This window comes from Diadema setosum, chromosome 4, assembly GCF_964275005.1.
Source record: "Diadema setosum chromosome 4, eeDiaSeto1, whole genome shotgun sequence".
Lineage (NCBI taxonomy): Eukaryota > Metazoa > Echinodermata > Echinoidea > Diadematoida > Diadematidae > Diadema > Diadema setosum.
In genome coordinates, this window is record NC_092688.1 from 1,012,003 (window position 1) to 1,025,026 (window position 13,024).

General features: G+C 36.6%; 1 protein-coding gene across 1 annotated transcript in view; it reads left to right on the top strand.

Annotated features, from left to right (window-relative positions):
• The window catches only part of LOC140226739 (RUS family member 1-like), a 29,516-nt gene extending 18,640 nt beyond the window's left edge, over window positions 1-10,876 (top strand). Inside the window, exons 13-14 of the mRNA XM_072307171.1 lie at window positions 7,934-7,991; window positions 10,115-10,876. Coding sequence (XP_072163272.1) covers window positions 7,934-7,991; window positions 10,115-10,305 — 249 coding nt within the window. The 3' untranslated portion in view covers window positions 10,306-10,876. The remainder of the gene's footprint in view (window positions 1-7,933; window positions 7,992-10,114) is intronic.
• Window positions 10,877-13,024: the final 2,148 nt, after the last annotated feature.

Below are 13,024 nucleotides of genomic sequence, written 5' to 3' on the forward strand. Positions count from 1 at the left end.
ATTTGTATTGTAGCAAAATCAGCCTGTCCTCAACGGCTTAAATTACAGAGGGTGTCTTTACTCTGTTTCTATGGTTATTTTGCTGAATATTTATCATAGTGTAGCCAGTATTTCTAGATCGCTGTGGAACATGGATTCTTACAGTTTATGTCACTTCATAGTTCTTACTCCCACTCAACAAAATCATTCACTGGTACAATTGTAGTGAAATTATGGGTTCAATGTTATCATGTAATATTTAGGTAAGTCAAAATCTTACACATTTAATTCCTCCAATACAATTGATGCAAATTTGAAAATTATGCACCCAGCTTTTAGAATTTCTAAGACTCTAGGATATCTTGGGTATATTGTTTTATTGTTTTGTATCTTGCTTCTTTTCCCCTACCCCCATATTTAGCTTGGAGGTTACTACACATGACTATTATAGATACGTGAAATATAATAATCAGACCTAGCCACATATTGTCATGATAAGCAAGGCTTCATTTTTGACACTGGTCTAATCAACCCTGAGATGATTGAGTAAGGAGCTGTTTTGGAGTACTAATCAGTGATTGGTCAGCTACTTACTGATGAGAAGTCATGTGACCTTGGTCACCTGATGCTGCAGAAATAAAGATGATATCATTCCTGATGGCATGTTCTATGCTAACAATAAAATTATTGTATAAAAAAGGTACATATGTAGTTGCAAAACCTGTCTAAGTCCTTGGCTTGCAAAACATGCAGTTTTGCAGCATTGATAGACACACTACGGGATAGCAATAAAGTTTGATAGGATACTTGAAGTTAATTTGATTTGCCTCCTATCTTGTTGCCAAAGGAGACTGCACATATTCCAAGTATGAACACAAGGTTGAATCATCATGGTGACTGGACAAAGTTGAGACGGCACGACGTCGTTCTGACTGGTTTAAAAAAAGAAAAAAAGAGAGAGATGATATTTTGTATTTTCTGCATTACTGTAACAGCCGTTTACTGTCAAACAGAAATTTTCATGTGTGTTTTGATTTTGCAAATTTCAAGAGAGCCAAGATCTGCAAAATTAAAATGCACGTATCACTTCTTTTCTATGCTATGAGGCATCATTTGGTGTCAGTGGCAATTCACAAAAATGTCATGCTGCAAAAGAGGCCATAGGTCCCGAGTCATGCAGATTTCATGCCATGAATATTTCTTGCTTTATACATTGTAGTATACTAATGCCATACAGAGCCCTAGATCGAATATTGACTATTCTGTAATGTGCAGTTTATCTTTCTCTCTTCCAAGTATATGATTTTATGACATTGTTTTGCATTTTGTATTGTAAACTGGCTCAATTATTCATCATATCATAGCTTAATCCTAAAAAGACTGGGCTATTTTGATGCCTCGTAGGACTGGGGGGGGGGGGCCCACCCCCCCAAGATCTTGGCCGTTGACCGTGTGATCGCAAGGAAAATTGGCACACACGTCACCCACAAGGTAATCTACAAAACTGAATAGGTAATTATTTCACAAATATTCAAATTTATTTTTAATAAATTAATTATGCTAATTTATGCATGAATGAAAAAAAATGGCTGTTTAATCTGTAATGAAAGGTCCAAAACTGCTAATTTTTGGTTTAAGTACTCTGTGTAGGATTCTTATTGAATGAACATTAAAAAAATGGCAGTATCAAAATGTTTTTCTTACATATTATATTGTTTTTAAAATTTCTTATGTATTTCATTGTTTTTGACTTCGTTTTTTTATTGTTTTTTTCAATGGAAATCATTTGCGGCACTATTTCGATCATAAGGAACATAAAATTAATTGATTTTGATTAGTTAAAGTAAAAATAATGATACATTTATGAATTTTGGTCAGAAACGGAATTTGCATTGGATTTGTACATGAAATCACGTTTTTGAGCAATTTCGGGTCTGACATGCACTTACAAAATATTGCGTAACTTCAGAACCGCGTACCCCGGCGTCGCGAATTTGTCTCAAAAGTTGGGCAAGACTTAAAGAAAAAAGTCATGAAATGTCGCGCCACAAGATTTTTACGTTCCAGATTTATTATGAAAAATGTCGAGGGGGGCCCAAAAAGCCCCCCCCCCCCCATCTTTTTAGGGTTAAATGTTTAATTATCGAGAATGGAATGGAAATCCTGCTTGGTTTTGAACTAGGAACTAGAACATGAATTCTGCAGTTGTATAAAGGAAGATGGTGAAAAAGGAACTGAAGACCTGTAGACTTGTTACTGATCACATTGATGTGTGAGTAAAAACACTCAGGGACTATGCTCAAACTCTGTGGCTTCGAATGTTAGTACAGTATTATATAAGGCACAGCATGGCCCTGGTTTGTAATTGTGGATTTGTTTCTCCATGTCTGATTTTTTCCCCTTCATTTCATAATTCAGGATCAATGGCACTCTAAGTAATGACCCTAAATCAAAAATAAAGAAGCAGGAAGGAAGTGTAGCGATTCCACAGACTTGATAGCTGGTAATTGAAATGTAGTATAGCTCCCTCTTTTGTTCATCCTATGCAGAATTGGTGATACATCTAAAACATTTGACTGTCCTTCACTTGTTATGTTGAGTTATGTGACGACCAGTTTCAGACTAGCAGACTCACATTCTGTTCCTCCTCAGTACAAGTTAATGAATGAATGAATGAGTGAATGAACGAACGAACGAATGAATGAATGAATGAATGAATGAATGAGTGAATGAATAAATGAATGGATGAATGAATGAATGAATGAGTAAATGAGTGAATGAGTGAATGAATGAATGAACGAATGAATGAATGAATTAATTAATTTGTGAATGAATTAATTGATACAAAGACAAATAAATGAATGAAGAGGAATGAATGCAAAAATACCATTAAAAAATACCAGGATATGTGTACTAAAGGGTTGGGAAGAAAACATATAATTTCAGTTTTAGTCAACATGTCTTCTGCAAACATATTCACAGCATTCTTCAGGAGAGTACCTGCTTACTATCCTTGTGATGATAGTAGAATTTTTTTTTCCCCACAAAAAAGATTAACCTGTTGAGGATGAGTCTTGAGTATACTCAGGCAGGTGTCTATGGGAAATGCGTGTTGTAAGAAAATCAGTCTGTCCTGAACCATTTGGAGCTGCTGCACGTCATGTGAACGGTGGAGGGATGGTTAGCTAGCTGCCAAACTGCTCACACACCTACAAGTTTTAACAATTTATTGCTAAAGAACCGTGGGGGGGGGGGGGGGTGTTGATGGTGTGTGCCAACCAACTCCACCCCATTCTACCATTGAACGCTGTAGTGATTTTCACTCCTATGCCAGCTTGCTGGGTGCCATGCGTGTTGATAATGGAATGGAAGGTTGTTTAGTGATTGACGTCATTTCATTCTAGCAGATTAAAGTAGGGTGTGAAGTTGCTGCCGGCTGTGTACGGTATTTCATTTCTGTCCTCGCAAAAAGTATGCAGGCCAGAAAATTGATGAAAAACAAAACAAGAGAAAGGCTAGCAATTCAGTAGTATTAACCCTACAAGGGCCGGGGGGCGGAATCCGCCCCCCCCCTCGACGTTTCGCGCTATAGATTTGTAACGCGAGAAGGCCTCGTCGCGAGGCTTCTTGACTTTCTTCGTTCAAGTCTCGCGCAACTTTTGAGACCAAATTTGCAACGTCCGCGCATACTTTTGCGAAGCCACGCCCATTTTTGTAACGGAATGTCACCCTAAAACGGGCACAATTTTGTGATTTTGTGTACATTTCCTATGGAAAACAGTGTTCTGTCATAAAAACCTGATTATTTTTACAATTAATCACTTTCATTGATTAATTTTGTGCTAGTAATGGTAGAAAAGTGGTCAGTGACAATTTCCAATGAAAAAACAGAAAAAACAAAAGTTGAAAAACAAAGAAATCCATAAGAAATTCTGAAAACAATAAAATACCTAAGAATTGAAATGAGTTTTGGAAGTTTTTGTGATGTACAATTGTTTAATATGCTAAAACAGATTTACAGATCAAAAATTAGACTCTCAATGCTTTTAATTAGGCTAAAATATCATCTTGAGCTTAATTTGCATAATTAATTAATTAAAATTAGAAATTGATTGTTTCAAAAAATCTTATGACACAATCTTGTAGATTATGACGTGGGTCTCAGGCATGCAAAATTTCATCGCGATCGCACCACCGATGGCCGAGATCTCGAGGGTGGGGTGGGGGGGGGGGGGGGCGGAATCCATCCCCCCACCCCCCCCCCCCCCCCCCCCCCCACCCCACCCTCCTGGTCTGAGCATAGCCAAAAAAGCCCGGCCCCTTTAGGGTTAATGTATTGTTCAGATGATCTTTGAAGGAGGAAGTTTGCAAGGTGGTGTTGATAACAAATAGTGGGTTTGTTGTTCACCATGTGGTAGTCCTGATTATCTCCTACCTCCTCTACTTCCAACAGTCCTTTTCAGGACTACCACATGGTGAACCGCAAACCCAGTATCTGCAATGTATTATTGTCAGCTGCCAGAGAGCAGTCTCTGCTTCCTTAGTGCTCTTACATGTTTTACATGAATCAGTTATAAGCCTTGTAGGATCTGAAAGGGATTGTACAGTTTTGGTTGAGACCTAATTTCAGGTTTATAACATTTTTTGGTGACACAATGAGAAACCTCTTATGAAATATGAAAGAGCATGTGATTCTATGATGAATTCAATGTTTATTTGATGAAAATTGGTTTTGAAATGGCTGAGATATCCAAAAAAGAGTGATTCTAATAAAGTGTGGGACCCACACTTTATTATGATCGCTTTGTTTTACTTTGTTTTTGGATGTTTCAGTCATTCCAAACCGGATTTTCATCAAATAAACTTTGAATTCCTCTTGAAATGGTATGCTTTGTACTATATCATAAGTGTCTTCTTGGTATCTTGCAAAAAGTTAAAACCCCAATTCTCATCTCCACCAATACTGTACCATCCCTTGAAGGAGTAATGTGAGCAAAACTTGTGAATATCACTGGTCAACCGCCATCCAGTGGCATGGAAGATGGGAGATTATGTTACCATTTATCACGTTCATCATTTCAAATATTGTTTGAAAATATCATGCCTTTAGAAATTTCTCTACAGTTTGAGAATCTTCGGTGGAGAGACATTAAGCTTGTAATCAAAAAGGCATAAATGTAACAATTGTGACCGTGCATCACAAAACGAACAAAAAGTCGCACCCCTTGATTTCATGTGAGGACTCAAAAAACGTGAAATGGATCAACCAAGTCAATCTTGAGTTTTTCCTTTTTTTCTGAAAGAGTTGTTCTTCTTCTACATCATTCTGTAGTTTGGGATCATAAGATGAATGGAAAAGTGTGTTTTCAGCAGTTTTTCTAAAACCCATTTTTTTGGGAGAATAGAATGATCAGGTATGTCTTAGCGTCCCCTTTTCATTTCTTGAAATCCTTTACACACTCTTCACTTTCAAGTCTAATAACTTTTGAAAGGATAAATCTGCTGCTTTGAAAGATTGCATTAATCATGAGTAGATGTGTTAATAGAACATGCTTAATTTCAGCTTAATCTGATAATCCCTTCATTGTTGTTGTTCCGGTGGTTTACATCCTGTGTTTTGTCCCTTTCATTGCACAGCTAGCACGGCTAGGTAAAGATTAAGTGCTTGAATAGACTCTGTACTTCAGATCCTCTTTTCTCAGTTCGCACTTTCCCAGAGTGTGCACTTTCTTTATAGTATTTAGATAGGTTAGGAGAGTCCATTTGATATGAGTTACATGTCATTTAAAAGCTTAGAGTCTGCTCTTTAAGAATCTGTCCTCAAATAAAAATCCATGTCTGGCGACTTTTTGTTTGTTTTGTGATTGAAGGTCACAATTACGGACAGATATGACAGGAAATAGCAAGGTTTTATTTTTTTCTGGAATATTTGATGGTGTTTTACTTTAAAGTTGTTATATGAAATCAAATAACTTTTTACCTTGTAATATATTTCTAATCATAGATTTTGATGCAGTTATGTTTGAATCCATGTGAGTCTTTTTTTGTCGTAAATGTATACTTGAAAGCCGAATGCTTCGTAGTACAGTTGTACGGGTACGTAGTACGGGTGCTTTCTGCACAAAAAGCCACAAGTTGTTTTCTTATTTTACTCTATACAAATTGCATCTACATGAGTTGGTCAGAAATGGTACTGAATACCCTAAAGGAATTCAGTTATGCAAGGAAAATAATTTGATAAACAATGGTAGCTTCCCCCCCCCCCCACATCCTGTCATTTTTTATTTCCTTCCAGCAAGAAAAAGTGCGTTTGCAAAAATGTGACAAAGAGCCGTGTGTCCTGCATCGTAATTGGTAACTAATCGAATTGTCAATCATAATGAGTTTTGTTGTTTTGAAAATGAAAATATTTGTGCAGTGTGAAAAGCCTAGAGGGTTAAAAATGCTGCTTGGAATTGCACAGACTCCAAGGGCAAAGTTCTTTAAGATCAGATCATTGGCTCTCCTGTGTTACCAGCACCCAGGTGTCGGGCAGTTCTGAAATCAAGTTATTTATGGCTGGCAACCGAGGCAGTGACATTCATTGCTGCAGCGATAATGCTATGTAATCAAATCGGCAGTGGAGAGCTGTTTCTCAGAGGCGGCAGTGCATGAAAGTCTTGTTCGTTCAGCACAATACACATCCCTGTGCTATACAGCGAACTCGTGTGTTTCAAAACTAATAAAGCATTCTTCATTGCATTTCCATTATTTGAGACATACATTTGTAGCCGCTTGAATGAATGCAACTTTTATTTGCAGTTCAACATGGCAATGACATCCCTGAACCTAGGAGCTGTCGCAAGCTGTATGAGCCACTCGAAGAAAAAATAAAGACAAGTTTATTCAATTTTTTTCATAAGGAGGCAGTTTGCATGAGTAATGTTATGCAGTCAAATTTGCATTACACCTCAATGATCTTTCTAAAGTAATATGAAAAGACAAGTGAATATCGTTCTTTTGTACTAGTCTATACATGTACTAGTTTTTATTTCCATTTCGGAACAGCTGTAGGGATCACAAGAATGCAAAATATCACAGTCAAAATTGTTAGTGTCCTGATCCAACAAACACCAAAAACATTGTTTTTTGGACCATTTAAACCAGTAGATGATAAGAGTGCAAACCCTGATCTTATAGATAGAATAGGCAGTTGTCTGCTTCATAGCAGATAATGTGATTCATTGGTAATTGTTGTCAAAAAATAAACACTCATCTCCTTAAATGGAGCCCTGTTTGAGTTACTGTGGTAAAGGCTGCTCTGTCTCTTCAGAGTCCATGGTACAGGTACCAAGCATTCCCTTGTGAGATTTGATAATCTGCTTCGATGTACATGTAATCATTGAAAGATCACTAATTCAAATTCATGAAATTCTTCCTTCAAGATGTTTTCATTGCAGCTCACAAATAGGCCCCCCAAAATTGATTGATTATTTAGTCAATGTAGAGCAATTTGTCAATCTGTTGCAGAGATCACTAATGTTGCACTTTAGACGACCTATCTTCTTTGTTTAATACATATTTATGATTTTTTTTTCTCCCTTTTTTTTTGGGGGGGGGGAAGGAGATGTATTTTTTTAAAATCTTAATTGTTTCATGTGGGTTTTTAAGGGCAAAACGCTTTCAATGTTTAACAAGGAGGACAGAATATTGAGACATTTACTTTGCTTCTCATTTATATTGAAGTATTATTTTTGCCTATTACTGGTAAAACTTTTGTTTTTGCCTGTTTGTGTGCATTTGAGTGTGTGTCTGTGAGATTGTATTGTTTGTGCTTTTTTGTCAAGATGAAGAATGGAGATGAAGCAATAAAAAAAAGAATCAAGGTAAGTATTTGACTGAAAATAAAGACTGAGCTAATAAATTCATAGTTAATGTTATGTGATTCCTTTTTTCTGTTCTCTTTCTCTTACAGGGATCTTATCTCATTGTGCATGGTTTATACAGGGACCTTACAGCCATTCTTCAGAAAGGTGAGATGATGCAGAAATTAATTATCAGCTGAATAGATCGTCCTTCAAACCTCCTGAATGTATTGGCAGCTGCTCTTTGTCCTATAGAAATGAATTTCTCTCAACCAACAAAAGGGTAAAAGATGAATATCAAAAGAGATGAATAGATAGCTATACACAGATGACAGATACATGAATACATACAAAACATAGAATAGATACATAAATACAGAGAGAGATGAGATTTACTGGGGGTGCTTTTTACACTTCTTGAATTTCAGAATTTGACACTATAATACTTTTAGAAATGAAGCGAGAGTTTCTACATTAAATTCTCTTTGTGGGTTACAACGTATCTTCCATGATCAAACATATTCATATCCCACTTCTGCTTTGATGGTCTGAAGAAATGCGATTTGGGTTCAGCAACCCAGTTGGGTCACCAGGAATTTCTGGGATGTGCACCAATAGGGTTCTTCCTTTTTCTTCATTTCTAGGTCTGTCTGTCTGTCTGTCTGTTTGTCTGTATGTATGTATGTACATGTATGTATGTATGTATGTATAATTATATCTAACTCTCTCCATCTCAAATGTTTTGAAGCACAGATCTCAAGCACACTAAACCACAAAGTGTTCCAGTGTGCCTTTGTAGGCCTATCTCCAGCTTTCCCTATAACTTGGCTATTCAACAGTGAACACGTGCAATCAACATTCTGTCTGTGAGAATGCTGCACTCTGTAAAAAAAAAAAAAAAAAAAAAAAGGTCTGTGTTGCTTAAGATGCGCAGATTTTGGAGAAAAACTATTAGATTAGAATACATGATAGACTGTGACTTGTAGTTCACCTGCTTTATTATGTAATAGTCATTTGTTTACTTGGCTCCTTTGCAAACAGTTGAAAAACTGAGGAGACTACCCTGCTTGAATAAGACTGAATAAAAAAAATCCCTAAACACTTCTCCAACATTTTGATTAACCTGTTGAGGACGAGTCCCGAGAATACTCAGAATACTCAGGCAAGTGTGTATTGGAAATGCGTGTTATGGCAAAATCAGTCTGTCCTCAACGGGTTTAAGAGAGCAGAAGCAGTGAAAAAGGTCCTGCCAGTAAAGAAAAATGGTTTTGTCAAGGCTATTCTACTGAAATCATGGAACTTTCTGTTTATAGACAGTGCCTCAAGCTTCTTTATTTTTGGGTTGTTATTTTTTTTAATGACCATGACGAAGACAGTGGCAAGACTATAGATAGAGAAGTCATAAAACCTCTGAGTGGTTTTCTCTGAGTGGACTGTTGCCATTTTTACCATGTCTATATCCTGAAGGAAGCCAAATTTTGCAAATTACAGTTCCCAAAATAGCAAGCTTGTGATTCGCAGTCTTTCCAGCTGAATGTTTTTGTGTTTTGTTCAAATGTGGATACCTAATCATTTCTCTTTTCCCAGCCTCTGCCTGAGAAATGTTCTCCTTTTCATTTTGTCCAGATACTTTGTTAAAACAGTGATTTTATAATCCATAGTACATTGTAGTTTGTGTTTGAGTGTATAAAGTCATGTAATATAATACACAGTACAACTAGATCAATAATATTGTAGACTTGGGGAAATGGGTAAATGTGAAACATTGAAAATGGGCTGATTTTCCTATACCACTCATTTCCCATAGACACCTGCCCAAGTATACTCGGGACTCGTCCTCAACGGGTTAAAGGGATGGTGCAGGTGGTTTAGACAGGGCTGTAGGTTTCCAGTTTCTTGTGTGTGTGTGTGTGTGTGTGTGTTTGTTTGTGAGATAATGACAAACCTCTTATAAATTATGAAAGAACAATGTCATGTAATTCTTAGAGAAATTCACAATTTATTTGATGAAAAACTGTTTTTGAAATGGCTGAGATATAAAAAAAAGCAATCCTAGTAAAATGTGACAGGCCACAACTGTTGTTAGGATCTCTTTGTTTTACCTTGTTTGTGGATATTGCAGTCATTTCAAAACCAATTTTCATCACATAAACTTTTAATTCCCCTTAGAATTGTTTGCTTTTTAGCATAGTTTAGATATTCTGCAAAACATTAAAAGCTGAATCTTCACCTCAACCAGTACTGTAGTCCCTTTAAAGCTCCATACTATGTGTTGGTTTTTTTTTTTCCAGGTTCTGTTATGAACTCAGAGGACTGTTGGGATGTCGTTCAACTCTCACATCAGATCTGCAGTGCGACCTTTCCTCGCTTCCTCCATGACCTAGGTCAAGCCGGCTGGGTCATAGGTCACAGCCAACTGGGAGTGGATGAGTGGCGGGCAACATGGACCAGCTCTGGCATGGATTTAAGGAAAACATTCTGACGAGGGATCGATCCACTATTCTAAGTATCATGGAATGCCTGACTTATTTTTGTTTTTGTTTTGTTTTTTGTCCAGCAGAGTGAAGAGAATTTCTAACCCTGTGTATGCCTTAATCTCCTGTGTGCTACATTCCTCTCAGATGCAGTGCATTTCTAGCACTTCTGGAACCATAATTTTGTAGTCATTTTTTATTAAAAGCCTGTATGCCAGGCATGAAGTGAGCAAAATCGTAGAGAAAATTCTAAGCTTTGCTGTGATTTATGGGAAATGCATGTTGTAGCAAAATCAAACCATCCTCGACGGGTTAATAGACACCAGACTCCTCCACAAGGTAAAAAGTCTTAGCACAGCTTCTTAGCTCTTCAGTCACCTCAGAGTTTCAGGCTTCATCTTGGATCTTTTCTTTCTGTTTACTTATGTAATGTTGAAAGGGATCGTATAGTTTTGGTTGTGACCTAATTTCAGGTTTCTTACATTTTTTGGTGAGATGATGAGAAACCTCATATGAAATATGAAAGAGCATGTAATTCTATGAGGAATTCAATGTTTATTTGATGAAAATTGGTTTTGAAATGACTAAGATATAAAAAAACAAAAACAATTCTAATAAAGTGTGGGACCCACACTTTATTACGATTGCTTTGTTTTACTTTGTTTTTGGATGTTTCAGTCATTCCAAACCCAATTTTCTTCGAATAAACTTTGAATTCCTCTTAAAATGGTATGTTCTGTACTATATCTTAGTGTTTTCTTGGTATCTCGCAAAAAGTTAAAAGTCAAATTCTCATCTCCACCAATACTGTACCATCCCTTTAAACTTCAACAGGAAGAAAACGTTTCCTCAGCAACAAGACTTGTGCTCGAGTACCAAAGGATCTGCACCTTTATGATATTTTAAAGTTATACTACCGCTGAAATCCCCTCACCACACACTCCAAGATTAGTGGCATCTTTTTGTTGAATCAGTATTTTGTTTGACAGAGTTTGTAGATATAATGGAACGCAAAGAAACTTTCAGATTATCACAAGAAAAATCGTTTAGTCTTGGTAGCATTTGTTTGTTTTTTTTTTTTTTTAAATATTCCAAACTATTTGAGCTGACTGTATTTATCAGTATGGACACAGTCACAGCATTGGTTGGGCAGATAATTATAATTCTATTTCTTTTCTCTTTCTTTTCCTGTTTCCTTTGGGTTTACTGTAATCATGTGGAGATTGGCCTTGAAGCTTTGGAACGATGTTGTGCTGCAGTTTTATTCGTATCGTCTGTAAAGTCAGGGAAGAAAGCTGTTCTGTTCACTTGTTATCACAAAATCACTGAACCTAATTTCATGGCTTGTTTGTTTCATATCATGTTGTCTATTCTGAGAACAGTGATGTCTGGTGTTTCTTGCAGGCTTCCACATCTTTTTGGCAAGAATAAAAAATATCGATAAATTCTTCATTATTTCAGCATATTTTTTTTTTTTATATATTTTAAGTGCGTATAGAGGTTGTTCAGGAAAAAAAAACCACTAACGGCAACCCATCAAATTGACACATTCTACAAAACAAGTTTGTAGAAATGCATGAATTACGATCAGTCGAACTGATTATTTTGAAATGAATATGACTTAAATTGTATGGAAAACAAAAATGAATGTGACTGACTAGACTGAAATCATATTTGTGTCATTTGTTTTGTTTTGTTTTGTTTAGTTTTTTAAATGATGAAACTTCGAACATGTATCTGACGGCTCATTGAAGGCTAAAGATTTGTATGACGCCAAACACTGTTTACATTGCTGGCTATACTTTACTTTAATAATGTTTTTTTTTTTTATTTGATAATGTACATACACTGTACGTGTATATGTTTTTTTATTCTTCTTTGCTCATCTTACTTTTTCATAACTTCATGGCATCAATGAAAACAGTAAATCATCTTGCTTTTTATGCATTTTCCTTGGTTCTGTCAAAGATATTTTCTCTATCAGAATCTACTGAACAATTACTTGCCATTACAGTGTACATGTATGTCATGGGTATTTTACTTATTTTCTTGTTCCGATTTATGTCAGATAAAGCTTTGGTTTTCATTTTTCCCTTTATGTTTATTCCAAATAAATAATAGCAGACTTGTAAAGTAAACTGCTGTAATATGTCATTTTTGCTGCAGAGAATATCTCTAAAATACATGTACAGTGCTCGCCGCTTAATCGCATGGGGTCGAGAGACACGTTTTTCTCCCATTCAAACGGTGCTACCGCTGAAGCAATGGCCGGTATTGGCCCGTGCAAACCGCACAACATGAAGCCAAGTATGTGAGCTCAGTCTCTCAGCTACGTGTGTAGCTGGCTGGCTGGTGAGATCAGTGGACTCGATCACAGTGTGTGAGTAGAAACTGACGACGCATGATAAAATGACGCTGAATAAGACCGCCACTACTGCGCTACATCTCATTGTCTAATGGCAAATGTTTAGACTGCAGTTGGCATAATCTATCGGGAACTAGTGAGAAAATAATCCTTCTGGTTCAAGGAAATCAAGTCCCTGTAATTTTTTTCTAAGGATTTACTTATTATTTTTAGACATTAATACACGGACAATGGAAGTGTTTCAGCCAGATTTGTCCCAATAAAGCGGTTCATGGGTCCGATTAGGCGGTGGAAATAACACGTGAAAATTTTGTTGCATTAAGTTTTGTTGCACATAAGCGGGGTTCCCGCTAAAGTGGTTC